The sequence below is a fragment of the Accipiter gentilis genome, chromosome 18, assembly GCF_929443795.1.
Source record: "Accipiter gentilis chromosome 18, bAccGen1.1, whole genome shotgun sequence".
Classification (NCBI taxonomy): Eukaryota; Metazoa; Chordata; class Aves; order Accipitriformes; family Accipitridae; genus Astur; species Astur gentilis.
This window is the reverse complement of record NC_064897.1, coordinates 10,014,936-10,042,892: the sequence shown is the minus strand read 5'-3', so window position 1 is coordinate 10,042,892 and position 27,957 is coordinate 10,014,936. Positions and strand designations below refer to the sequence as shown.

At 37.4% G+C, this 27,957-nt stretch overlaps 1 protein-coding gene across 7 annotated transcripts; it reads right to left on the bottom strand.

Moving 5' to 3' along the window:
* Nucleotides 1-112: 112 nt before the first annotated feature.
* KRAS (KRAS proto-oncogene, GTPase) lies at nucleotides 113-27,877 on the bottom strand. Of its 7 annotated transcripts, XM_049821912.1 has the most exons (7): nucleotides 27,728-27,874; nucleotides 26,392-26,634; nucleotides 19,990-20,168; nucleotides 17,472-17,631; nucleotides 10,089-10,204; nucleotide 10,037; nucleotides 113-3,742 (listed from the first exon to the last, which is right to left on the bottom strand). In XM_049821912.1, the coding sequence occupies exons 2-7, from the start codon at nucleotides 26,500-26,502 to the stop codon at nucleotides 3,626-3,628; spliced, it is 684 nt and encodes a 227-aa protein (XP_049677869.1). In that variant the 5' UTR covers nucleotides 26,503-26,634; nucleotides 27,728-27,874; the 3' UTR covers nucleotides 113-3,625. The 7 variants fall into 7 exon arrangements, 6 of the variants coding, with proteins under 6 accessions (XP_049677869.1, XP_049677868.1, XP_049677866.1 ...); XR_007508710.1 differs by lacking the exons at nucleotide 10,037; nucleotides 10,089-10,204 and adding an exon at nucleotides 3,824-3,997 and having other exon boundaries at nucleotides 3,656-3,742; nucleotides 27,728-27,871; XM_049821911.1 differs by lacking the exons at nucleotide 10,037; nucleotides 10,089-10,204 and having other exon boundaries at nucleotides 27,728-27,867.
* Between the last annotated feature and the right edge of the window lie 80 nt (nucleotides 27,878-27,957).

Sequence of the window (27,957 nt, the reverse complement as noted above, 5' to 3'; positions counted from 1 at the left end):
TGACACTGGAGATAGAACAGTGATCAGGACACACATGCAATTCAGGGGATACTCCATTACAGAGATGAGGGACTGAAATTCTTGGAGAAGAAAAGGAAACTGGGACAGAAACTCACAATAACTATTTTTTATTACATTACAATAAATAGGAGCAGTACAGTTTGACAAAAAATGACAAATTCCAGGTCACCTCACAGCACATACTCCTAAAAACATTAAAAATTTTAAAACAAACAGTGGTCTTTTTTTTTTTTTTTCTTTTTTTAACTTAATGTCTGGTATGACCAACATTCCTAGGTCACGCAACCAAATGATGGAAAAACTGGATCACACTGCATATGTTCCACATCAAATAAAGCACAATGTACAAAATGTGCATGTTTCAGTTTACACTATACAAAAATAGTTAAAATACATTCCAGGTAAACATATTACATTAAGAAGTCATTCTAGTAAGAAGTTGGCACTCAAGAGGAAAAAGCAGAAGTATTTTCAACGTGAAAACACAAGACAGTGGAATAAAGAAATGTTAGGAAAGATTTACCATCTATGTAGCTTTATGTAAACTTGAGACACAATGATTTGTTTACAGTTTGATGGTCTTTGAAGGTAATAATTGTATTGCTTCATAGTATAGACAAGAGCAGAAGATTGCGTGTCAGTATTTACCCATTACGGAGATCCTGTTACTGTTACAAAATCTATACAGTTAAACTTACTTTTAAGTTAACAAAAATTTTAGGGCAATGAGACTGGTCAAAATAATTAAATTTCAGTTTTGAGAAAACCAATGATAAAGTTGTTTACCAGAGTTACATAAAGCTACTATAAGAAGGCATTACTCCCTGACACATGGCAATTTAACATATTGACATGGTGATTCACCTGTTCATTTAGTAGTTGCTATCAGAACAGATAGCATCCAGGTATGTTCTTTGAAAGCATTCCAAATAGGGAAAGACAGAATAATAATGAGATCAACTTTTGCAAGCTGCATCCAACATGCTTCACCAAATCTCAACAAATATTAAGACAAAACTGCACAACAGTGGCAAGGATGTGTATTTTTTTTTTTCTTCCCTTTTTTTTTTTTTTCCAAAAAAGTAAATAAGGGTTAATCTAAATGGATTTTGTACTAACTTAGATCAGTAGCTACAGATCACATTTACTGAAAAAAAAAAAAAGAAGCCCAACTATTTTTATATATAGCTTTATATTAGAGCTATATAAATCCACATTTGATGATTAAGACTTTTCAGCTAGAATTTCTCCAATGGTTTTTAGTTAAATTAACATAAGAATTTTAGACCAGCCCTAATTTTACATGCAGTGTGACTCAGTTACCAAAAATCTTAAAGTAATCTTAAGATTACTTCCATTTGCTCAAGGTATACTATCCTGTTCTGCTACGCTCTTCATATATGATCAAGAGTGTCTAAAATGCACAAATAACTGTCCCCAAAATGTTTTAACCTTGGAAGCTGTAAAATGTTTTGCAACATTAAGAATCTGTTCTTATTCCGTATTGGTCCTTACAATATAATGTTAGGTTCTCCTATTACTGTTTTTCAGAGTATTTCATAATCTGAAGTATATTTCACATCAAAGCTGAAAGGAGGGAAAGGGGTCTGGGTTTTGGTGGAAGGTGAGGAATGGGGGGTATAGGCAGGAAAAGGCATTGTTTCTCTCAGCCACATTGAAATTAAAGAACACACAGCAATCCAGATAGTATACATCCCCTGCAAGCTTTGCAGCTCTCCACCTACGAGAGTCACTGCGGGGTTTTTCTTCGTAGAAGCAAAAGAATATCTCACGCAGTTGCACCCTTGACATCATATAAATAGTCCAAGTTACACAGGTATATTAAAATCATACTGTGTAAAATTTCCACGTAATTGTTTAGGTATACCTTAGGTTAGAGCAATGCTGCTATTCCCCGTTCCAAACTTTCCAGTGTCCTGAACTATCCTACTTCAACGTCTTATGTTTTATTTTTTTGGGGTACACCAGAGTCACATTTTCAATTTTACTCTGCAGCTGAGCTGGGTACTAGAAAGAAGTGTACCTTCAGGAGCCCAAGTCCTAATAAAACAATCAAACAATACAACATTTACAGTAAGACAACAGGAACTGGCAACACTGGAATTACTGGCTCTTACTTTAGTGCAGAATAACTAGATTACTGCAGTACGAAAAAATGAAATCTTCTGCAAAAATTCTGAATTCCAATCAGAAAAAAAAAGGGGGGGGGGGGGGGGGAATCACAAGAGAACTTAATCACAGAGAAAGACAACATTAAAATCTTGGTCTAGCTTCATGACAGTCTAGACACTGGAATGCCACTCACCAACAATTTAATCTGTGCAACAAAACTAGTACTTCACGAACATCACACAAACATTGACTCTGGAAACCATGTTCTATGTTGACTGTTTGTGCAAATTCCACACCATTTTTATGGCATAGTAGATTTCCAAATTATTTGCATGAAGCAGCTAAATTCAACTCATTCATTCACTCATTTGATATTACTAGAATTTAAAATTCCTCCCCTATTATGCACAAGATAGGCATCTGGAAATATTTAATGCCACTCTTGGGGAAATAAAGAATGGTTTTACTTCGCTATATAATTTGGGATTCATTCTGATTTAATTCTTATGGTAAATTCTGGATCCATGTATGAATTAACCTAAGAATTTGAATCTACTTATCTGTTAAGGCTTTCTAGTATTTCCTAGATACACTAAGGGTGAAATCCTGTACCTACTGAACAAAGCTACTTAAAGATTTGCCACTGGGGGTCAGAAGAGCTAGGATTTCGCCTTGGTCTTCAGACACAAAAAGTTAGTGAAAGTCTTAAAAGAACGCATTAACAATAGCAAATCAACCTAATTAGAACTTTTACTTTTTCCATTGCCAGATGTGCATTGTTGTCTTTTTTTTAATTTTTCTTTTTTTTTTTTATAGAAAAAATAGAGTATTTAAGGAGTGACCGTGACAAATTGCAGTGAAAATTTTTTTTTGAAAGTTTTATCTTTACATTCATTAAAGCTGATCTGAAATGCTACAAGACTAGATGCCTAGAAGCAAAATCTACAGGAAGACTATAAAGGCTTCTGGTCTCTCTATATTGCAGTCAGTCTAAAATAAAAGAAAGGCTGAAATGAAAGTCTCTTTTGCTAACTAGTCCTTTGTCCCAACCAGATTTAAAAACCAAAAAATTAAAGGGGATGTTAGAATGTGTAGAGCATCATTTCATTGTTTGGTTTGCACACAGAACAGAAGTTCACAATCAGTAAGAAAAATAGGAAGTTAGCAACGGTGCATGCACTGAAAAGTCCTAAGACAGTTCTCAGGTTTTTGTGTGAGGTTTTTTTTGTTGGTGTTTTTTGTTGGTTTTGTGGTTTTTTTTCACAGGCATTGCTAGTTCAAGAACCAACAGTCAAAGAATACTGGCACTTTAAGAGGAATGAAGTTTCCACTGTCATTTAAAACAAGCATTCAGGTAAAGCTAACAGGATCATGAAGCAGAAAGTAAAGTAATGCTAAAACAAATGCTAATAATTTAGTGTAATGTACAAAAATTACTTAAGTACTTCTTAAGAATAAGGATAAATTGTATTTACATAATTATACACTTTGTCTTTGTCTTCTTTTTCTTCTTTTTACCATCTTTGCTCATCTTCTCTTTGTGTTTTCTGATTTCTCGAACTAATGTATAAAAGGCATCATCAACACCCTGAAAAGATACATACATGCACACATTAAGATCACATTAACAGACAGACACCTGCTTAGGTACAGCCTGTTTTCATCTGACCTGATCAGGTGAAGTGTGTTCAATCAGCAGTCTGTTTTGCTGCCTGCCAGGAGAGGTTACGCTGTCTTCTCCTTTCTGAGGCTTTTATAATGTCCCCTTGAGTAGACTGTGTGTTGGAGGAATTGCCAGGGTAACAGTCCTCTCGAGCATTCCTGTTTCTTGGGATGGGGCATGCTGGGGAAAACATTGATTGAAGGGGAACCATAGTTGTCTCCTGTCATGTAATAGGAACACGTCTGACCGCATTACCGTGCATGGGCAGAGAGGCCTGCAGGAGAGCAGCTTTGGGGAGTGGGCTGCCATTGTTTGAACAATTAATTCTGACTACAGGCTGTTCCTCTCCTGAGTTCTGAAGAGCACTGGAACAACCACCTGAAGGAGCTGTTTTGGTGCCAACAACAGCTAACACCTGCCTGCCTTCTTTCTCAGCTATTCCCCAAACTGGCCTTACAGCAGCCTGCAGGTGATACTGCTCAGGGGCTGACCACAGATACCCCTAGGTCCAATTCCATTATTAATGTGGTAAGGAAAGTCATTTAATGTACAGCCCTCTTCCCCATCTCAAAGAGGGCACATGTTGTCCCACCTCAAACTAGAAAAGTATAGGCACCACACGTTTAGATTGCAAGTATATTATTACCACAGAATAAAGTTGTGAAACGTTAGCTAGCTTTTTTGATGCCCTAATAATCTATATGCAGCTTTAAAAAGTAAATACAAGTATTTGTAGCAAGAATTCAATACCAAAGACATAGTTATGATTAATCTACATATTCAGGTCATTTCTCAGGCACACTGATAGTAATCACACCACAGTTTTATAAATCTTTACATAATGCAAATCAATCCCATGTTCCAGGGATAAATTATTATTTGATAAATCATTCTATTCAACTTACATAATAAAGACATGTGGAACACATTATCCATGCTGCTGTATCATGCACAGTCACTTAAAATCTCCACGGCTCCAGTAGTTAAGCTACAGACACAAAAGCTAATGTTTCTTCACAATAAGTAGTTCATTTGGGGGGGGGTGGGGGTGGGGGGGTGGGGTGGGGTGTAATTACAGCTGACAAAAATTAACTCTGGTCAAAAAAGACCACCATATCTGAAAGCCTGATATGAATCATTCAAGTACAGTGTTATACGGTATACTTTGTAACAACCTATTTACCTGAAACAGTTTATTGCCTAGCTTTCAGGTTGCTCCAAATTCTAATCAAGTACCCATGTTGTCAGTCAGCATTTACATTTAATAGTTTGAGTACTGACAGTTATAAAATCATTAAGATAAAAAATGACCTTGATTCTTCACTGCCTTACTCATATATCTTTAGATAGATCAGAAACAGTTGTATAATGTTAATATATCACAGCAGCCAGCTGCACCACTGTAGAACCAGGTCTAGAAATTTAGCCCTACAACCAGCAGGCAGCTTCCTACCTCATCAGTTACAGAGTTTGCCTTCAAGCTGACAATAAAAATTTAACAGTCTCTGTTTACCCTTCTATGCCTACTTCAGTAAAAGAACTGAAAGTGAACTCTGAAAAAAGCACAACAAAAAGCCAAAAATCACCTCATTACTGTTTCAGTCAAACACCAAGTGATGATGAAACTTAAGATGGAAAGTCCAACCAAGAGTGAGGTGTTAAATAGCTTCACTTATAAAACAGTGCTCCCAGTATAATCTAAATTTATTTAAACCCTTCACATTCAAGTTCATAATACATTTACAAATAACTGATGTTCCATCAAAGTCCTTAGCAGCCTATCTCCTAATACTAATAACACACTTCTGCAAGGTCTTGTAATATACAAAATACAGTTGCAAATAACTTACTCTACATATTAAAATATTCTTGATCAATATAAAATTGATGTAGCATGCCTAATGAAGACTAGCCTTAGTTCTGGAAAAGGTCATGTCCCCAATCTTTTGAGATTTAGAAATGCTTGGTATTATTTTACAGAGAGCTAGTGTATTTTGCTTATAACTTCAGCATTAATGCATAAAGTGAATACTTAGCAATGTTTGTGCAGGGAAATGATCTAGAAGTGGTGATAGTTCAAAGTGTATCTACTGCAGTTCTCATCTCAGCCAGTCAGCTAGGAGGACAGTATTAAGAATCAATCACAACAGACAGAAGAATAGTTTCATTCCTAGAACACAAGAGTGATGTAAGGAAAACCACTCCACAACATTCTTCTACAAGACTGTTCACATTTCCTCACAAAACTACCTTTCAGTATTTCACACTCATCATTAATGTGTTAGAAAAATACTCATTACGAGGACAGTCATTGGCTTTCAGTGGTGTTTTCAAACATGACATGCTAAACAAAAATTGTAATTTAAGCTTTCAAACAAGCAACCCTCCCTCATTAAACTGGTTTAAAAACAAATACAGAGAAAATAACTTCTACAGAGTAATATCTAGACACTATTATGGGCCTTTACACACATGACTTCACAATTAAGGCTGAAATGTTTTATTCTACCTAGTGAGGTGATGATGATCTTTTAAATACAGCGCATGTTGCAAAATAACTAGGGAATTGACTTAGCTTTCGTTCTTGCATTAACACCGCTGTAGATAAAGCCGTTAAAATTATTTATTATGTATTTAGTAGTTTGGTCCTGCCACAGTTCCTCTTAAATTCAGGTAATGAATATAACATGACATACAAAACTACGTTTAGAATTTTTGTGAATTAGAACAGGAGACTCAAGATAAACAGAGGTCTTTCACTTTTCAGTCTGTGGATTAAATTTTCAATGTAAGTGGAGGATATGCTGTTTACAGAACGTCCCTAAAGGCATCAGTACTGTAAGATCAAAGGCGATCAACCTTTCTAGTTACTTTTTTCAGTAAGAAGGGACTGCATGCAGCTGACCTTCCTCTCTCTAACAATGGAGTTATTATGTACAAGCTTTTTGGAAAGCCTAAGATGTACTGAATGAGTGCTTTAAATCCAGGCTCAGGATTAGAAACTCAAAATTCACTGTGCATGTTCAGAACTATACCACACTGCCTCAATAAAGGTGCATTTGATGGAGCTTGCTCCTGGCACTTGTTTTTCCAAAGGGCAACTACAAAAGGCAAAGAGAACAGAAAAATCAGAACTGTTCCCACAGAAACAGCCTGCTCCTGGCTGCAACTTTTCTTTGGAGCACCACGTGGTCCCATGACATTATAGAAGTCTAGATATGTGGTTGCTTGTTTACCAGCACACATGAGACTTGGCAACTAACCTGGCTATTAATAAAAAACCCTAAATTCATAAGAAATTTGGAATTCCTTCATAGCCCAGCCCCCAAAATAGACCCTTAAGCAAGTTTTAAGTTGTAGAAAAGAGTCTTTTTTATATTTTTTTTAATATGTAATACACATATACATACACACATGTATCAAGTCATGAGTAAGAGAAACTATTTGTACACCTCTGTAGTACTATGGAAAAATCATTAAATTACAGTTTTAATCAGGCATCTAGAAATTCTTTAATTCAAATCTAGAATTTTTGTAATTCAAACTTTTTACTGTTAACCCAGCTCAATCTGCATTACATTATCTAGATGTCTAATTTATGCTCTAGAGAAACTTTTTGTTATGGTATGCTTTTTATGTGAAAACTTTAATGCTTTCAAGAAAGAGATCTTTTTCTTCTTGGTAGTTGGAAATTACAAAGGGATCAAAAGATATTATGTATTTTCTGCTTTACTGTGTAACAGGAATGACCATCTTGGAAAGCATCAGCAGTTAATGGTAATCAGGGTAGTCAAATGTTTCAGTTAATTGTACAAGATTAATCTAACTAAGAAGGCATCCCATAAGCAGCAAGAAGATAAACTGCATATTCCAAGAGGCAGCAAAACAACACTCTGAACCATCAAATTTGATTATCCACAGACAAAAAAAGAAAGCAAATACTGTCTATCAGTAACACAGCAAACTGTGTTATAATGAATATTTTTTAAGTCTAAAATCCCAGCTGAAAGACTCACATCATTAGGTGCTGCTCTCCTTAGTCATCTACTATGCATCAGACTGAAGTAATACCTACCTTCTTACTGAACAGAAAGTAATACAAGCCAGACTGTTTTCAATGTGCGATTTCTTATTCCACTAGAATCACTACTGAATTACAGCTGTACCACGTAATTTTGGAATACGCTTTCTCCAGCTTAACCTCCTAAATACAAAGTTGCTGAAATGACTGTCAATACTATGTAAAATTCACTTGAGTATAAAGAATAATGTTTCCTCCCCTGAGCAAGCTCTTGAAGTTCTAGAGTCTTGTATCCAAGACTGTTTTCTAAACAGGGTATGGGAAAAAAAAACAAAACCCCAACAGTATCCATTGCTGACATGAGATTTTCCCCACCTGGGAAAAAAAAAAAAAAAACCAGCATGCACAAAAACCCAAAAACATACTTCTCTTGGACATAGGCAGAAAGAAAGTAGGAAGCTGGTAGAAAGAAAGCATAGGTTCACTGAGCTATCAAGAATCTTAAATTCTGAAAAGATGCTTCCACTGGGGAAAAAAAAAGAAAAAAAAAAAAGAAAAAAGATAACCACAACTCCCACCATCCTGTTCTCCTTCTCTCAAGGAATTCCACAGAAAGGAAAAGCAAACAGAATTCAGGATCTTTAAAGTTCCAATATACTAAAAGAAATTCTGCTTTGAGTTGTGGCTACGTTAGTAAGACAGCAAAAAACTGCAAAGCTGGTTTTCAGAAGGCTACAGGAAGCAGGCTTAAGCAATTTAATTCATATTGCTCTCTACTTGCCAAGCTGCTGTTAGTTGGGGTTTTTTGATAACTAGGAAAGAATAAAATAAGGTATTTTGATGGCATCAATTCTATTGATATTTGGATGCAAGACTGGGGAGCCTTTCCAGTTTTCTGCAAAGGAAACCTTTGATACAAACAGTATCACAAAGTGTATCTTTTTTATGGAAACATCTAAAGAAATATCTCAGAGCAGTCATCTACCACTTAAAAGCTGAGAATATAATAAGCCTGAGCAGATCTAATAAAAACTGATACAAAACAGAATTTCTCCTGCCTCCCCCAGAAAGAGGAACAAAATTCCCTTACTGAGGGGACTATTCCTACAGTTGTGACAGTCTCTTTAAGATACAAGTCAAATTCCACTACCTCTCTGCAAGATGTTCTGGAGTGTAAAAAAAATACCTTGAAAAGTGAACGGTTTTTCTTTTACACAATGGGAAACTCCAAGTCATCCTCCTGTTAGACAATTATATAAGGAGTAGCAACCCACACTATGCAATGGTGCAGTAAGAGGTAAAGAATTAGTGGATAGTAATATATGCAAGGAGCTATTCTGATGGTTTGCTCAAAAAGCACTGGAAGTGATTTAGACTAGTACTTCTTCCATATCACAGTTTCTTCTTCCCTCTCCTCCCATTTTTTCTTACAGTGTAGTTACAGATAAACGATTTTGTGACAATTTGGGTATTGGGGTTTTGGTGTGCTTTTATTATTGTTGGTTTTGGTGTGTCGTCCGTCCCCCCCCCCCCCCCCCCAGTTTTACTTCACTGTTGCTTCCCTCACACCCCCCACACCTTGTAAAGGCTCTCAAAAAAAGTGAAACCTTACCATTTGGTCCAAATCTGGATTGCTCATTGCACTATAGATGGCAAAAACCAAAACTAAAGTATTTCTAGAAATGGTAGATTTTTTTAAGCTTGGGGAAAACAAGAGAAAAATGGCATAGCATAAGGAAGGGCCTGAGAATTAAGAAATCCTGTACGCCAGCTGCTAGCCAAATACTGCTTTGCTGGATTAGGAACCTCCTGTTTCTGCATCTGAGAAGGACTAAAAATATTATTGTCCTCTCCCCTCAGTTCATCAACCTAAAGATTCAATCAATATTCACTTCCACAAGATCTGCAATATATCTGTAGTAAACCTTTTTCCTCTTCACACTCAAAACTAGGTCTCCGTTTCACAGGTGGAGAAGTTGATATGCAGTAAAGACTTCTTGGTAATCTGTTTATCAAAAACCCATGAAACAAAGCAAATTCATTGTACTTGGGTGTTTGCTAGGAATATTATTCAGGATTACTATACTGAAACCTGATTGGCTTTATATCTTAAATTATGTCATCAATTAACCATAAAATGTCTGATTTGTAAGACACTGTCAATCATTTTTATTTGGCAAGTGATTTGTAAAACTTACCCTGTTACATTACAAAACTTACCCTGTTACATTACAAAACTTACCCTGTTACATTACAAGGCATTTTTTAATTTTCACGCACCCTGGAGTCTTTTCTTCTTTGCTGATTTTTTTCACTCTGTACTGTCGAATCTCTCGCACCAATGTATAAAAAGCATCCTCCACTCTCTGCATTGTAAAACACAACTCCTTAAAAACTGCTTCATTGACAATTGTGATATATTGGGACACCCATGGCAGGGGAAAAAGCCACAACAAAACTACTGAAATTATGAGCTTTACTTGAGAGAAGTATATGGATCTCCATTCACATATTTAAAATGCACATTTGCTGCTTGATGAATAGTTTTTAATGCAAGCAAAAAAAGACACACTCAAAGAATTTATTGATTACGAGTTATTGTGAACACCTACACTTCAAGCCCTCCTTTTTTCCTGTGCAAGGTAACACTCAGACAAAAAAGCATAGGAAAGATTTTCTTCCATTGCATACCATGCTGAAAATAATACCGCTTATGGTACTGAATCTTCTCACACATTTTTGTGGGCATGGATGTACTTAGCAGGCACAAAACCTTATTAGATTGGTAACTGGGGGGTACTTATAAACACACAGTTAACCACCTATTTTCACTTCTTCGCCAAAGTGAGAACCTGTAACTGTTTGGGCAGGCAAAGAAAAGTAAGCTTGTTTATGTCCTGTTCTTTATGAAGGTGTACTTTCTTTGCAAAAATCTGTGGAACAAACTAACAAAGTATAGAAAAAGTCTAAACAGGTAATTTCCTAAGAGGTTACAAAGAAATAAAATCTTCCAAGAATACTGAATTTTGGGCAATATTGTCTTTAAAGCTACTGACTTCACAGAGCAAACACTATGCTATTAGATTTAGGAAAAGCAATATTTGGGTCATGGCAAAGTGCTTTTAAGAAGCACCCGAAGTATATTATATTTCGGAGTAACTTTCAAAAGTGATTATTGTAATTATAGAAGTTATTCTTCCATGCAGAAAAAGCAATAAGTTCATTACTATCATGTTTAAGAGCTTGGTTCACATCAACATACAAGGCACACCTAATCTGTTCTCTCTGGGCCAAACTCTGGGCAAAGGTACCATAATAACCACTAAGTGCAAACAGCCCGTGAAGTTCTGCTGCTCAGATTTTTCTCTGGTTGATGAGAGCTCTTCAAGTATTCCAAGGATGACACAGAGCTACACCAGATTCTCTGGTTTCACACCCTACCTTTCTGCAGTTCTGAGTTTAGGCTACTTGGAGATGATGATACAATAAGCATTTAAAAAAAGAAAAAGTATGAGAACTGAAGATATCTTTAAGTAAATACAAGAGAAAGAAGTACAGCACCAGCTTTAAATTATGATACCTGTTATTTTAAACTGATTATATCTGTGCATAAACTTAAAAATTCAGGTAGATCTGTAAGGATGTTCTTGTCATAACAAGATACAAAATGTTTAGCTGCAGCTTTTAAAGGGGAGAGCAAATCTCTCCTCTGCCTCACTGTCAATCTCATTACTTGTCTCCTCAGTCAGATCCAGGGTTGTTAGTTTAATACAAACACATTATTTTAAAATAAAAACAGAACAGACTGATGATCATGGAAAACAGTACAACCATTTAAGCCTCAAAACTTTATTACTACCCAAAGACACAATCTGGGCTTGCATTCGGCGAATTTTCCGTAAATTATGTCTCCAACTTATCTTCATATTATGCACCTAATAACAAAAATAGCTAACATTTACTGCCACGGTTACTGGGTCATATTGCATGAACTGTGCCATAGGTTATCACATTTAAGACTCATTCTTAACACACTGCTGCTTATCTGAGGGTCCTTCTGAACTACAGCCACTTGAATTTAAAGATTAATTTAATTAGATTTATTTATTGGATTGCATTTCTCTGGTATATACAATGTGTCCTGTTAGAATGTAGTGAAGTATTGACAAGGTGTGAAGTCTTACATTCTAGGTCTGAGAGTTTGCAAAATGTAAAGGAGGCCATTAAAAAACAGCAAAAAAACAAGTAAAGCTCATACTTTCATGTTTTCCTGGAAGGAATGGAAGTTTATTCCTCAAGAGGAAACGGTAAACATTGATCAACTGCTATGTGCCAAAGCACAGGCTGTACAATAATCAGCATTTTTGCAAATCTACTGTTTTGCAGTAGAAATATGTAATTTGATTATGGAGCTTTCACATGAATAATTAGATAGCAATTCTTCAGTCAACATTTATTGCCAACTTTCCCATCACCAATGTGAGCTGTAATTTGCTTTAGCAATGCAGAGAGAGGGAGAGAAACAGAGTGAGAAAAGAAATTGCTACTACTGCCACCACCAAGAACAGTCTTATGAATCCTGCTGAAAGAAATTATTCTGAAAGAAAATCTGTACAGAGACGCATTTGCTAATTTCATTAGCACAAGGTGACATTTTAAAGAGCCAGGTGCCAGTCTTATAAACTTAAGAAGTCATTTTAATACCAATTTCTTTTAAGATTCTGCAGTATTTTTTCCTTAAATGAGCATGGACCATACATCTAAAATATGATTAACCAGTTCTTTCAGCTGTCAGAACTGGAAGCAAAAATATCCTTTGGCAGACATTAAAACCTTCAAAATCTAAACAGCCCAAAGAACCCGTGACCTTGAGGCAACATCTTCAAGATGCTTTTGACTCCTAGGAGACAGCCAAACATTCAATTTTAAAATATGACTATGCGCAAAGAAACACTATTTCAAATACAGACCAAAGTACAAACAGGAATTTTCACATGTTCTGCTTCTGTAAATAGTGCTTAAAGGAAAGTAATGAAAGTTAGCCTTGACATCTCAAAAGTGTTCTGTGTCCACCTTTATACACTTTGTCAAGAGTTGGTCTCCTAAAACCAACTGTTAGACAAATAAAATCAACATTATTCATGAGGACATGAGCAAAAAGAATGCTACTGACTTGCATAAAAGCACTCCCAACATAAAACTTTGTAGTGGTAAAGTCAGCTTAGCCAATAGTAGAGAATACACAAACCTGCAAAAATCTACTAGCTCATGTAATATTTAGCTTATAGGTTAGGACTAATTTTTTGTCTGTCTCTAAAACAGACATAATACTTCAAAGGACTGTTTGGAAACAGTTAATATAACTCAGACACATGCAGAACCTCCACTAGTTTGGGGAGGGAGGGTGTGTTAAGCTAATCATGTTATTATTTTATGAGGGTTAAATACCAGATATACATCAGTAAATTCACACTAAATACTGCATAAAATCATGATTAAAATTACAAAGTTAAGAAGTGCCAGAATTATAGCTGTCCGTCCTACCTGAATTTCACCCATTGTGCACATGTAACCTTTTTTTGCTGTGCCTATTTATCTTTATGTTAGGTAAATAACAAACCTGTTTCCACAGCATCCTGGAGTCATTTAGCACACAAGTGGGATGCCAGAATGTGTTTCAACATCATCGAAACTTTTTCTTCTTCCTTGGGGCCTTGCTCTTGGGAAGGACTAAGCTTTTTTGGAAAAATTTTCCCTTACAACAAACAAGCAACATGAAAAAACTCAACCCACATTGTGAAGCCTGACAAAGTTGTAACTAATTTTACAAAGTTTCAAAATGGAACCTGTACACATGAACTACATTAAAAATGGCTTGGAGTCAAACACATACAGTATCATTAAGCAGATAGGACAAATCCCTAATAAAATGGCAAGTTGGTTCAAGCACACTGTCTAAATTATCAGTTATTCGTAAATCTTAATTGAGATGTAGGAATGAAGTTCTTTAAATACTGCACTGATTACTTCATCAGACCAGGCACAGGTTCTCAACTTCTTTTTGTCACAAGTTTGGGGCCTAACCTATTGTACATCAGACAGCTGAAATAACCATAATGCTTTTTTAACAGCATCCTTGTGATTTAAGTCAACTTCTTCATTACACACTTCAAAAGTGTGTTTAAGTATATATTCTCAACAACGAGACCTAACACTTTGGAGAAACCTTTACTAGGCTTACAATATGCCCATCTATCTGCTTTTCCTCTGAATTCAATAGTAGCAAGACAGCTGTCCAAGGCAAACAAAATCCTACAGTTAAACCACATTTGGGCTACAGCCTTACAGCTTTTCCTTGTGTAACTCACAGGCAAATGGAAGCCCAGTAAAGAATACAGGATGCAGCCTTGGTGGGGATAAATCAAGTTTGCCTCTCATCTCTCATTGATACTATTGATATTATTGGGAGCTATACACTCATAGGGACAGAGAAGAATTTGAATGTAAAGCTTATGTCAGAGAAAAGCAAAAACAGCTATCAAAATAAACCCAAGAAATTCATACCCTTCTGCATAAGGATTGTGAAAGGATGAGTATAAGTGATGCAACATGCCTTACAAAACCACTAGTATTGACGCATTTACATTGAGAAATAGGACAATCACTAGTTTTCATAAATTGCATTATATTCATTCCAGTCAATGATCCAATTAAAAAACTTAATATCTATAGCCTTATACTCAGGTTGTACGGTCCACTAAGCAAACGTTTCACTGATGAACTCTATTTGTATGAAAATTCATACAGGGATTTGGCCTAGATCACGACCTTTTTGCAGTAAGTTAATCTTTATTGCAGTCAGAACCAAATAAAAACAAATACACTAACTTTTAGAACAACTTATTTCTGCACTTCATTTCAGTGTTTTCCTCTTTCCTATTTTTGACCTTGTCTATGAATTTTTGAAAATCTTAAAAAATGACTTAGTTGGAACTGAGACATCATTCTGCACAAGCATACAATGCCATATTTTTAAAAAAGTGTCTTGGCAAAACAGACTACATGGACAGCTCCTTTCCATTTCCATCTCCCCCGTTTCCTTCCCCAGAAAGCTTTCTGATTCTCTCTGAGCTCCAGCAGAAGTCGGGCAAGGGGAAGGGATAAAGCAAGAAGATGGCGAGGGCCCCTTCCACAGTGCATTAGTGCTGACGTTTCCCTGTGGTGGGAGGAAAGGAAAAGAAGGTTCCTACTTCCAAATATTCAAGTCAGGATTTCTACAGACTCCAGAAGTTGCCAGACCACCAACTACATCTGTTCATACTTGGTAGTTCTGCATGTAACCAGAGAGGACCAGATTTATTTATTTATTTTTAGCCAAGGACTGAATTCTGCCCAATAAAAATAATAGTCCATGGACCACATGCAGCTTGCAAAATTGTTTGAATCCCCTAATTAAAAAAGTTACTTTGGAAGAAGGTATGCGCATATATATATATATGTATGTATGTATTTTTTATATATGACAATGTGACTGAAAAATTGTAATATGTAAATGCATACGTATATACATATACATAAATACTTAGATGATCTTGCTATAATTAAAGATCAGGTTCTTCCTCCAATTCCATTTTGTCTTCTCAAAAATATTTTAACACAGCATCTTATGAAGCAGTTTCATAACACAACGTGTTACTAGCAGCACTGCAAAAGAACCAGCAGCCATACCTAGTTGTTCCAACTTTTAGAAGCCAACATTCTCAAAGAGTCTATTGGGTATCTTTATTTTAAAATCCATGAGACTACTTTAGGGACTCCTTATCTGTAGAGGGCGTAAAGCTCAGCTTTGAAAAACAAAAGCCAACAGTCAGATCTCTTCTGTAACGTTTCAGTTGGCACCTCCAGAAATATAAAGTCACAGATAAAAGCAGTCAAATTATAGAATGACAGTCAAATATGACTGATCTACTGTGCTCTGAAACATGTACAAACCTCCGGCAGACCTCTTAAAAGTTTGAGCGATACAAAAAGCAGGTACTACTTTGTGTAAACGAACATTATAAAACTGAAGTGGTGATTATTGAGCATATGATTTTGTATTGGCTAAGCATGATGGGGCTGCTTGTAGGAGTAAACTGCAGGTGGGGTGGGGAGAAGCAATCTTTGAAAATATACCATTGTATCCACATACTTTTATTAAAAGTGGCTATGCAAAAGGAGTATTTCCTCAACAAAGCCTGATGCTCTGTAAAACAGACTGAACAAAGTACAATCTAGATGTTACTACAGAACTTCCATTATTTCAAACCTCAAATATAATTTCAGAGTTCTTCCTTTTTTATCCTAAGATCTCAATGCCAGCCACTAATACAGGACCTTCCAAACAAGAACACTGTAATTATCCAAGTCCACTTAGATGCCACATTCTTCACAACACTCTTGTGGCCTAATTTATTCTCAGTCATTAAAGTTAGGTAGGATTAAAAAAATGGAACTACACAACAGAGACTTTCTCTATTGCCAAAAGTTAGCATTCCTTTGACTCCTCTGTAAAGTTTTACTAATTAGTCCAGGTTTCAACTTGTCAAACTTGGGTGGGTGTAGCAAATTTGCACTAATAAAATACTCATTTCTTATATCCAAAAGTAACTTAGGTACTGCCTATGGGGAAATTCTGCCAAGTGATGCAGCTGAATCTATTTAGCAGTTACATTGAGCAGTTACTCAAATTGCAGTATTCTGCTCTTATTTGCCTCCTCTGCTACACCTAATTCCTGATTCATAACTTCCACGTAACACTTCTGATTATGCAAAGAGTACGAGTTATTTGGCCACTCAGGCCTGATCTAATTTGTACTGATATTAAGTCTTTACTCTTAAAAGAAAAAACACAAATCAGCATTTTTCAAAAAGAATGCTTTCTTCCAGAAGTACAGAACCAGTTTCATCTACATCTGTATAGCTTATCTCCTCCTGAATGCACAGATGTACCACTATGTTCACCTTTGTCCTAGCAAACCCTGAGAGAAGCACTGAAAGCACCCTAATGGCTGCCTCTTTCACCTATACCAGTGGGGTACAATATACCAACAGTGAGCTCTAAAGTCTTAGAAGAGTATCAGTTTACACAAGCAATTAATCCAATAATTTCAAAAAATACTTATGGTCAATCGCTTAGCTATAAAAAGGTATATCAAGCACACCCCACTAACATTGAACCAATGCCTCAAAGAAAAATTCCTTTTGTTATTAATGAAAAGACTTAAAACAGAATAAACTGATTAGCTGTTCATCTGCTTAATCGTCTTGCTGAGGAAAAAAAGCACTTCACCTCTAAGTAGAAGTGGTTTTTATTCTATTAAAACCTTTCACAACATTAAGAATGCTGCAACCATCTGACAGTGGAGAGTTAATGGCAGGCCAGGTCTCATTCTTTGAGTTTGCACAACTGAAGCAAATCACTCATTAATAAATGATTACCAGTTGTCAGCGAGTTGACAGAAGGAAGAGACACCACAAGAATTTGTACTCTGGAGAAAAGTATCTATTGATATGACCAAGCAATTGTCAATGCCTGAAATGATAATTCAGATGAGAGTTCTGCATTTGTATCTGGTAAGTTTCGAGCTTTACCTGTCTTGTCTTTGCTGATGTTTCAATGAAAGGAATTCCATAACTTCTTGCTAAATCCTGAGCTTGTTTTGTATCTACTGTTCTGGAAGGCAAATCACATTTGTTTCCTACTAGCACCATTGGGACATCTTCAGAGTCTTTAACTCTCTTTATCTGTTCCCTAAAAAGGAAAAAAAAAAAAAAAAAGGAGAGATTGTATTTAAGAGGTATTAATAGTCTATATGGTAGATTTTAAAACAATTTAAAAAATTCAATCAACATATTCCAACATCATACTTTAGGTTAATTTACTGCACATAACACTATCAGAAGCCACCAAAAAATAAAGTGACTAATCCTGTCACCATCAAGTGTATCATCTTATTTAAAAAAAAAAAAGTTGACATTTTGCAAACTACTATAGATTTTGACATCATGACACTTTTTTTTTTTTTTTTTTTTAAACAGCTAATGCCAGAACAAGCCTAGGAAGCTCTGGTATAAATCTTGCTACTTATCTCTCATACTCAGCACTCCTAATACTCAATTCATTTGCTAAGGTAAAAGCGCTATGCCTGTTGTCTCAATTTTGGTTTGGTTTTTGGTGACTTTTTTCATTTTGTTTTGGTTTGGTTTTTAATTAAATACAGCATTAAAAACTCTGCATTTAGGCCGGCAGGGTTAAATTTTGAAGACCACTGGTCTGGCTCTCTACAAGGAGAAATTTGGTAAGGGAGTCTTTTCAAACAATAGATAGAAAGGATTTTGAAATACTAGTTAGATGTACTTGTCAAGAATCTCAAATAACAATCATTAATTTAATTACTTTTGCCTTCCCAAATAATCTAGCCATATGTTTCTTAATTTAGTCAATGTTTTCAGTTATTTATAAGCCTTCAGCTTCAGTCTGCAAGGTCATTCACAGGTGTGTGAATGCACAGTAGAAACTCCAGCATTCAACTCAACTCAACATTCCTTGAAATAAACTGGGAAGGCCTTCTTATGCAAATCTGCAACTCTCTCTTTAAAAACAAAAATTCCACATAAAAACCTCTATGCTCCTTCTTCCCCTTACATCAACATCTATCCTACCCTTTTCCCTTCTTCCTCTACAACCAGAGGAAACCCATTTGTAAATTACCTGGTTAGATAATGAAGAGGAGTTTATGGTTTTTCTGAGAGCAATAGATATGTTGGGGTTTTTTTTCCATTTGTGATCCCTGCTGTGCTCTTACCTGTTTGGGGTTTAAGTCACCAGTACCAATACATTCAATTAGAACATTTTATATGTAATGAAATTTATACAAAGGCTGGCTACCTCAATTCAAAGATAAAAAAGAAACAGTCCTGAAAGAAAGCACCCACATTCTCAATATTGATCTCTCCCAGAGTTAGTATGCAGCAGCAATTTTGCCCCTCATATTTGCAACAGTACTCCCCCCATCCCACAGATCCCCAGGGAGATAAGCCAGCAGTAAACTATTTCTGTAGGTAGGCATCTACCTGCTTAGCTACCCACATTAGCACGCTACACAATCAAACGAGCTGCCTTGCTGGCATGCTGGAGAAAGTGAAACTATGTGATCAGGGCAGTTGCACCTGCTGACTTTGATTACCTTGAACTGCCATGGTATCCCACCTTAAATGAGGAGCTGTAACTTCTATTCGTAACAAAAATGTGCAACTTCAGCTTATGAGTAGATGTTGGGTTTGTGGGTAATACTGACAGCAAAACACTCCTCCACCATACAGCAACACAGATCTGACAGCATTATAAATGCCTAACTATGAATAGCTTAACATTATGTGTTTGGGACTAATCTTAAACTGATGCTGCTGAACTCAGTGATCTTTGGTGGGATCTGCATTGTCTTCTAACAGAATACCTAAAGAGAATTCAGTATAATAGTAAGCTGCTAAGTTATAAATTATCTGGTATGGTAATCACCAGAGACTGCTTCTACTTCTACATTAATGTAGCTGACAAAGAAAGCATGAGTTGAAATTTTTAACTAAGTAATAAAAAAGGAAAGAGACCATGAAGAAGAAACTACTAACAGGTTTTTTAGCAGTCATCCTGGAACTCTGACTTTGTGCTTGTCTGCCACTCTTAGGTGTCAGGGCTTACACGTCACTCTTCTAGTAACATTCCGCAGGTATTTCCCCTCCACCCCCAGAACAAAAGCTAACAACTGACATTATTGTCTGTACAATTTCAATTGCGTAAGTTTTTTCCCTCTTAGCACACAAATTTATCTATGGAATGGGCAAAGTTTACCTTTAGATAAGTCTTCTCTATGAACAGGCAAAATTACTAAGTCACATTGGTTTATACAAGAAGCGCTTTCAGATATTCTAACTTGTGAACGAGGCAGCAGATTTTCAGACCTACAAATGCACAAATAAGTTGCAATATTGCTAACTTGCAAATTTCCCCCTAGATGCTATTTCATAAGAGATCATTCTATTATTTAGTGGAAGAGCAAGCAACCTATCCACCTAATAGAAGAGTTAGTCAATTATCTTTCAATATACACACCTATAATGGTGAATATCTTCAAAAGACTTTGTATTGTTTATAGCAAATACACACAGGAAGCCTTCGCCTGTTCTCATATATTGGTCCCTCATTGCACTGTATTCTTCTTGACCTGCTGTATCAAGAATATCCAAGAGACAGGTTTCTCCATCAATTACTACTTGCTTCCTGTAGGAATCCTAAGAAAAGAAAAAAACATAAACCTTGGTTAAACACAAAAAAGTAAGATTTCAAACACCTACAACTCAGGAGATATTGAAGTCGTTTACTAGTAATCGAGCATGACTGAAAACAGTTAAAAATCCAACTTTACAGATGGACAAATGACAGTAGGAAAAGAGTGTTCCATATTTACATGTATACAGTAATCCAGAAGTGGAAAGAGCACTGAAAGAACATGTTCTTATCTGTATTCTGAATCTTCAGTGAGTACTGAAGTGCGCGCACACACACAGAAAAGGGCAGTGTTCTTATTTCTTATTTTGCACAAAAGGACAAAAAGTACAAATTGGATTCAGATCAAAAGCATCTCCCCTCTGTCTCAGTTAAAAGAAGAACTGAAGAACCTTGTAATCCTGATTTTTAAAGGTTTAACTTTGTTTAAGCTTACTCAATTTACTTTTTTTTTTAAGTAAAATTTGACCTTCATTCTATGGATGTTTACGTCAGCGTTGTGCCACAACAATGTACAAAATAATAAAATAGAAAGAGTACACAAGAGAGACAACTCCAAAAAATCTATGCCACTGAAAATGAAATTAAGTATAAAAAAGCTTTCAGTGTTTGGGACAGGAAATCTGTTTTGTATGCCTAAGCAGGTACATATAATGACATTTGTTATTAAGTTATCGAAGTTCTGTTAATATATTTGAAGATCAAGCTTTTTAGCCAAGACAGACCAACAGAGTCATCTAAAAGCCCTGACGGGTTGCTTCACAGAGATGTTGGAACAAACAATTTCAATGCTATCAAAGTTTTCAGGTCACCGATTCAAGTGGCTAAAATCTGTACAAAGTCTCAAGCAACTAGATATTCATGTCTATTTACAGCTCTTTTTGGTGCTAGGCTTCTATGAGTACATAGTTTTAGCAATAAGAACATAAGCATTACTTTCCCAATAACTTCTATAAACATCTATATATTTGAAATAAAACCACGTCAATAAGCTTTTAAAATAGGTCTTTGAGCAGTGCCATGAATTATTCTCAGTAAACAGTACTTGTAACAAATAAAAGGTATAAGCACAAAATCTTGGTATTACCTTTCAGGTCCCTTAGCTAGAGATTAACACAATATTGCTGTTGTTCTTTTTAACACTATACAGAAGTGCACCTAAGCTACTGGGAAGGGAATCAAAAGAATTAAAGCTGCAATTCTAGCCAACTTCAAGATGAATTCAGAATGACCTTCCTTCCTTTGTACCCATTTTAAGGCACCATATACCTACTCCTGTGCACTTTCTATTTACTTGTATTTTTACAAAAGCCTCTCTTCTTTCTTGTTGCTCATGCTAAAAAACAAGCAGTAGATAATGGTATAGAATCAATATCTTAAACTAAACAAACTCTGTAATCTCACATTTATCTTGAGCCTGGATGACATTTAACAGTATCAGGTAAAACAATATTGACTGTTACCTTAAAGATAAAAATTTACCTCCAATATGGTTTTGGAAATATTTATTTCACAGAAGTGTAAATTCAGTGTTCAAGCAAGAAGTAACTAACTTACTTTATGCTATGTTTATGCTTTATGTTTCAATACTGTTTAAATATTGATAGAGCCAAGACAAATACACAAGCTCCAACACGTTTTAAAATAAGGTTAATAGTCCATCTCATTGCTTAAAGAAAAAAAAAAAAAACCCACACCAACCCCCCTCCCTCCCCCAAAGGACACATCTTTATTCTAATTCACTTAAATTCATTAGCAGATCCCTCATGTCCTATGATACCTTTAGTACCATTCAAAGTGAAGTACTGGTAGAACTTCTATCATTATACTAGACATATTTACAAAGCTTTCATTTTCTCTTCTTGCAATTTGACTGCTAGTTTAAAAATATGAAAAACAGTTCTTGAAAAGCCTGTATTACTCCTTTACATCTCAGCACTTCAAAGGAAAAGAAATTCCCCTCAACTGAGCTCTAAACAAAAGCCTTAAGTAATTTTCATCAAAGAAAAGTCATTTTTAAGAGAAAAAAAAAATCACTTTTAAGAACTGCTGGCTTTAGCATGCCTACCATGTTAGCAGCAGCAGCAAAGATGCACCAGCATAAAGCACAGCACAGGTACAAAAAGAAGGAACACTGAGATGATAGTTGTTTTGCCCACTTCTGGAGAGAAAATTTTGTCACTAACTAGAAAGGGGATTTGAGGCAAAAGAAAAAGAAACACGTGGGAGAAAATTCAAGCTTATGATTTCCTTCCAAGCTACTGAAATAATAAGCACTTTGCTTTTTTGCATTTTTCTTTTTCCCCTGCAAAACATCAAACCTGAAATCACATTTGTCAGTGTAGGAAAGCAAATTGAAGCACCACATTAAAAACTCAGGCTACTGGGACCCCCACCCCCATCATGGTGAATACCAGCGTAAACATACCAAAGATAAAATTTGTTTATTTAAGTGTAACCATACAGTAAAAAGTATCAAGTCCTGCAAAATATAAAGTAGGATGTAACAAAAAGTTATGCCACTGTACTACTTGTGGCACTTCTACTTCAAAATGCAATTGCAGAACCCAAATGGCCGGACTCCCCTTTAATAACAAAAAACCCCAACCTTGTAGTCTATAAATTTCATAACTTATAAAAATCCAGTAGCTTTACTACACATTGGAAGATTTGCAGTAATGAATGCAATGGAGCAACAATGAAGAAACATCTAGTACACAGCTATTAAGTAAAAACAAAATGCAAACTAAAAGTTAATTTTGAAGTAGCACCTGACTCCAAGTATGAATTTGCAATTTTCCCCAGTATACAGACTCAGCATATCTCTATAAAAAAAATTTTAATTTCATTAATCATTTAGCCTGCTTTTATTGGCCTTTCACAAGCCATAAAAATCACCATGAATTATGCTAAAGGAGTAATAATTCCATCTGTTCACAAGCACTGATTAGGAAATGTGATAGGAAATCTCAGCTATATGCTACATATGGAATTTATCTAAAAAAACCCCACTGCTTAATAAATCCCATCTAAGCAAGTAACTATTATTTTGTAAAAATCCATTATACCAGTGATTTAATGTTAAAATATCACAGCTACTAAGACTAAGCTATTACTAAATATTGGTGGAAGTTTCACAGGTGCATAGGTCATTTAAGAACACAGACTTAAATATCAGTATTCGTAAATCAGCCAAGGGATTTTGCTAATCCAATTGAAAAGCCTCTGACAGGCAACTAGGAAAGCTGTTCTTTCTCTAGGACACTGAAAAGATGACATATATTTAGCACTAAACATGCTGAAGCTGTAGAAAAAATAAAAATAAAATAAAAAATTTAGAAGTTGTATTATCACACAAGAGCACAAATAAAGATTTAACAAACCTCGACCGGTAGAGGGCACTAGTCCAACTGGTCTGTGTATTAGGCCAGATTTACAAGGGTTAGTGTTAGTGTACATACAGTTAAAAAAAAACACTTAAAATCGCTTGGCTATAAATCTGTGCTCGGACATCTACTTCAAATAAAATATGAAACTGTGAAACATATAAGGCACATATATTTGAATAACAGTAGCCACCCAAACATACATTCATTTTAAACCTCCCCCTGCCCCCGTCATCTGCTATGCTCAGATATAAGTAAATACTCAAGCAGGCTGTGCAACTTCACATTTTCCAAACAAGTTATTTGTTGAATCATTAATTCTATTCCACTGAAAACAGCAAAAATATTAACATTGTAAATGCATCTGTGATTAAGTAACTAGTATATTTTTTTTCTTCTCTTCAACTGTGTTGTCTTCACAACATGAGAATTTTGAAAGTGTTGAGTTTTGTTTCACTAATCACAGGAAGGATTTAAATTATTCAATAACTGTGTCTTTATGGAATCCACTACAGATAACAAACACTAAACTCCCTTCTCTGTCCACCCCAAAATATTTAGCTTGATTATGTATCTGTGAGGGAAAATGATTATTTTGTCAACAGCCATGTGGCGATGAAAGAAACAGCAGTGAGAAACAACAGTAGTGACACTACTGAGCCGTCTTAACTGTTATTATTTACTAGTCAAAGCAACTTTTGCCTTATTTCCTCACACTGCATAAAAAACACTCTACAGCTATTGTTCTTTCACCAGCCCCTACCACCACAACTGCATCTATACAGGAAGCACAATCAAGCAACCCTTCTCAACTGAATGGGATTCTGCCCAGGCAAGGACTGAAGCACTTAAACCCAATCACAAGCCCATTCTCTGCAACCTGCTTGCCACTCCAAATCACAGACCACTCTTGCTATAACTGAATTCTTTCTTCCCTACAAGCTTACATGCATGATTATAGCCCTGTGAGCGCACACAAGGTGATTTATCACAAGTAGGAAGATACAGTCTCCATCCTCAAGAAATTTACAAGACAAAAAATCGTAACTAGTACTCAGACAAGAACTTGTAGAAGTTGCAGAAGATTAATACTGTTGCATGCGACAAGTTGTGGATGCTGGTAAAACTCATTGGGTTAAAAGGTTTCTTTCTTTCACAATATACGGATTCTGGACCACACCACAGTGTTACAGTCATCCTGCACACAACCAAATAAAAGCCACAGTTCTGGGATTTCAGGTTCTTTCTATAAGGAACTGTATTTTCATTTTATTATTTTACATTAAAATGTATTTGGTATTCCTCAAAATACTCAGCCTTTTGATTAGCAAAATCCCTCAAGTGATTCAGGAATACTGGCATTTAATTTTTTGTGTTCCTAAATTGTTTACGCAGTTCTGGCTTTATATGACAACTTCTAACATAGAACCTCCATAATACTTTTTTTGTAATGCATAAACATGCCTCTAACCCAAGAGAAACACAGATTATTATGAACAAGCATCACAAAGACCAACATCCTCCAAAGTTCCTTTTGCAGGAAAAAGTAAAATCCCATTTTGCTTGTTCCTCTCAATGAGTTTTTTGTGTTTTCTGTTTAAGTGTGTTTTGGGTTGTTGTCTTAATATTTCACATATTAGTAATTGAAAGAGCTGCTCTCCTAGTGCAAGTCACTCTTCCTCTCTCCACAGATCTATTCACAAAATCTTCTACAAGTACTACTTGGCTATGCAACAGAGAAACAAGACAACACACAGACAGGTTAAGGTAAACTCAAACTCAAGCCAACACATTTCTATTTGGAGCACATTAACTCAGGCCTGTACTTCGCTAAAATAAGACAGCTTCCTACCACCTCAGGGCACCGGCTCCTTTCGCTTATGTCTACCTGAAAATGACTACACAGCCATTTTCCAAGTCACCATTTTAAGCCTAGATTTAAACCCTTGTGATTCCTTCAAGTGAGCTTGGAAGCAAGTGCCTCATTGTATAAACATATAAATGAAGTCATAAGCTACAGAGCTTCAGTGCTGGGAACATAAAAATCTTGGGTAAATTATAGTGTCATTTCTCCCTTTATATGGTCTGAGGTTATTAAATCCAACGATCCACAGGAGATTTCAGACAACACTAGTATTTTTCTTATATTTAAAAGGCAGAGCTTGCCTGCTCATTAAAAGCCTTTAAAATATCACAGCTTTTAAAGCTTAAATACAATTTCAGATTTTGAGGAACTGTGCCATGTATTTCAAAGAATCCACTACAGTGGCTATCTTCAAACATTTTTTTCTAGATACAGAAACATGCACTGGTGTGTTAAAAAAAAAAAAAAAAGCTCCAAATTTTGCTTCATTCACCATAACATTCCAGGACACATTTCTCACCGTGTGAAACAGATCCTAATGATAGGAGCTGAGAAAGCTTGACACATGCATTTCAGAACAAATTTTCCTTCTTGATATCAAAAAGGAAAATCACATTTAAGAGGTTGCATGCAAAGACATGAAAAGTTTTGCCAACCGCTTTCAAGTGAATTCAGCAAATACTTTGTCACCCAAGATCCTATAAACACGCATCCAAACTGTCCAACAAGATATGGCAATTAACACCATACTTTAATTGATAAAAATTGTTAATTCTTTACTGCAGATGTTGTTCCACAGCCAGATCGAGAAGCACAGCTATTTCCTCTCCAATGCTGGCCCAGTGCGGACCATTATGTCTGAGCTCTTTTTATTATAAAGCCTTGTTCTATGTTTTTGTGGTAACTGTCCAAAAGTAAACAACTACCATTATTACCGATTATCTCGCTTCACAAAAAGTATAAGATGAAATTGTTTACCTCTATTGTAGGGTCATATTCATCCACAAAGTGATTCTGAATTAGCTGTATTGTCAAGGCGCTCTTGCCTACACCACCAGCTCCAACGACAACAAGTTTATATTCTGTCATTTTTTAGCAGACCTGATGACAAAGAAACCAACATTAAGGAGAGAGAGTCAGGCTCCGACTAATGAGGATGCTGTTGGTGCGTTTTCATTCAATATCACGTTCCTTTGCTACTACCGGAAAGCAACTCCCTCCCTGAAAGACAAGACAAAAAGCTGTGAGGGAATGCTATTTCTCAAACAAAGTCATACATAGGAAACACAGCGTGGGCACTAAGCTGAAAGGCACCGATTCCAGAGAGAAAAAAACCCCAAGGATACACTAAATTCTGAAAAACGTCAAAGAGTATTTCTTGCGGGGCACAGATATCGTTCTCTGCCGCCTTCTCCCAAAGCCCCAGCGACTCTGGGAGACCTCCCGGGTTTTTTTACGAAAGCCGGGCCAAACCGAGCGCCCTTCAGGCTGGGCCACAAACCCGGGACCACCCCCACACACAATCCTGCAAACGGCTGTGGCGGGACAGGCGCCGGTGCGAGCACAGCTTCACCTGACGGCTTCACCGCCGCAATTTATTTTTTTTTCCCGGGCGAGCCCGGCGCGACCGCCCCGAGCTCCGCCGCGGGGCCGGCGGCGGGATCCCCCCACCCTCACCGTCCCCGGGGCTCGGGGTACGGCTGCCCGTCCCGCCCCGGCTCCCTTCAGCCAGGAGCCAGCGACGCGGCCGGGCCGCCGAAAACTTTCCGGCCCGGCCCCTCGGCCCCACGCACAGCGAGGGCGGGGGGGGGGGGGGGGGGGCGGTAAAGATTTGGGAGGAGGGGGGGAAAAAATAATAAAAAAAATAAATCTATGAGGAAAAGGGGAGGGGTGGGGGGTTGCCTCGGCATAAGCCGCCGGGTGCCGGGCTCCCGGAGGGCGTTGGCCACCTGTCCCGCCGCCCCCTCCCGCGGCCGCCGAGCCACCGCCCGCGCCGCGGGGAAGGACGGCGGAGGGGCAGGCGAGGGCTGCTCCGGAGGATGCCGGCGGAGGGGAAGCGGGGCAGGGCGCAGCCCCGCGGGCGGCAGCGGGACAGTCGCCGGGAGGCGGCCCCCGCCCGGCTGGCGGCGTTTCTTGCCCCTCCGCTGGGCGACGCCGGGAGGAAGAAGGGGGACGGGGGAGGGGGGTGCCCGGCTCCGGGAAGCCGCAGCGCTTCCCCCTGCCCCACCTCGAAGGGAAAGGGAGGAAGAAAGCAAGCAAGCGCGGCGGACTGCCTCCCAGTTCAACGGGCTAGGGCTAAGGGCTAGGCGGGTACCTGCCTGGCGCTGCAGCGGGCCGCGGGAGCACGCCGGCGCCTCCCTTGCCCGCCCCGCCGCGGCGGTCGCTCCGCGTCCCTTTCCGTCCCGGTCTGAAATGGCGGGGGACGGGGAGGGCTGGGGCTGGAGCTGCCGAGGGAGCCGAGCGCCGAGAGGGTGGATGGCTGGATGGATGGATAGACGGGCGCGATCGATGCGCTCCGCGCTCCCCCGCCCCTTGCGGCAGCCT

What these genes read in the sequence shown, in the direction of transcription:
- KRAS (XM_049821909.1), bottom strand. Translation starts at nt 26,502, where the DNA reads ATGACAGAATATAAACTTGTTGTCGTTGGAGCTGGTGGTGTAGGCAAG. An exon ending in AATATGACCCTACAATAGAG is followed by an intron (nt 20,169 to 26,391) that starts GTAAACAATTTC and finishes TTCTTTTCTTAG; the next exon opens with GATTCCTACAGGAAGCAAGT. An exon ending in CATCAGCAAAGACAAGACAG is followed by an intron (nt 15,055 to 17,471) that starts GTAAAGCTCGAA and finishes CTCCCACCACAG; the next exon opens with GGAAACGTCAGCACTAATGC.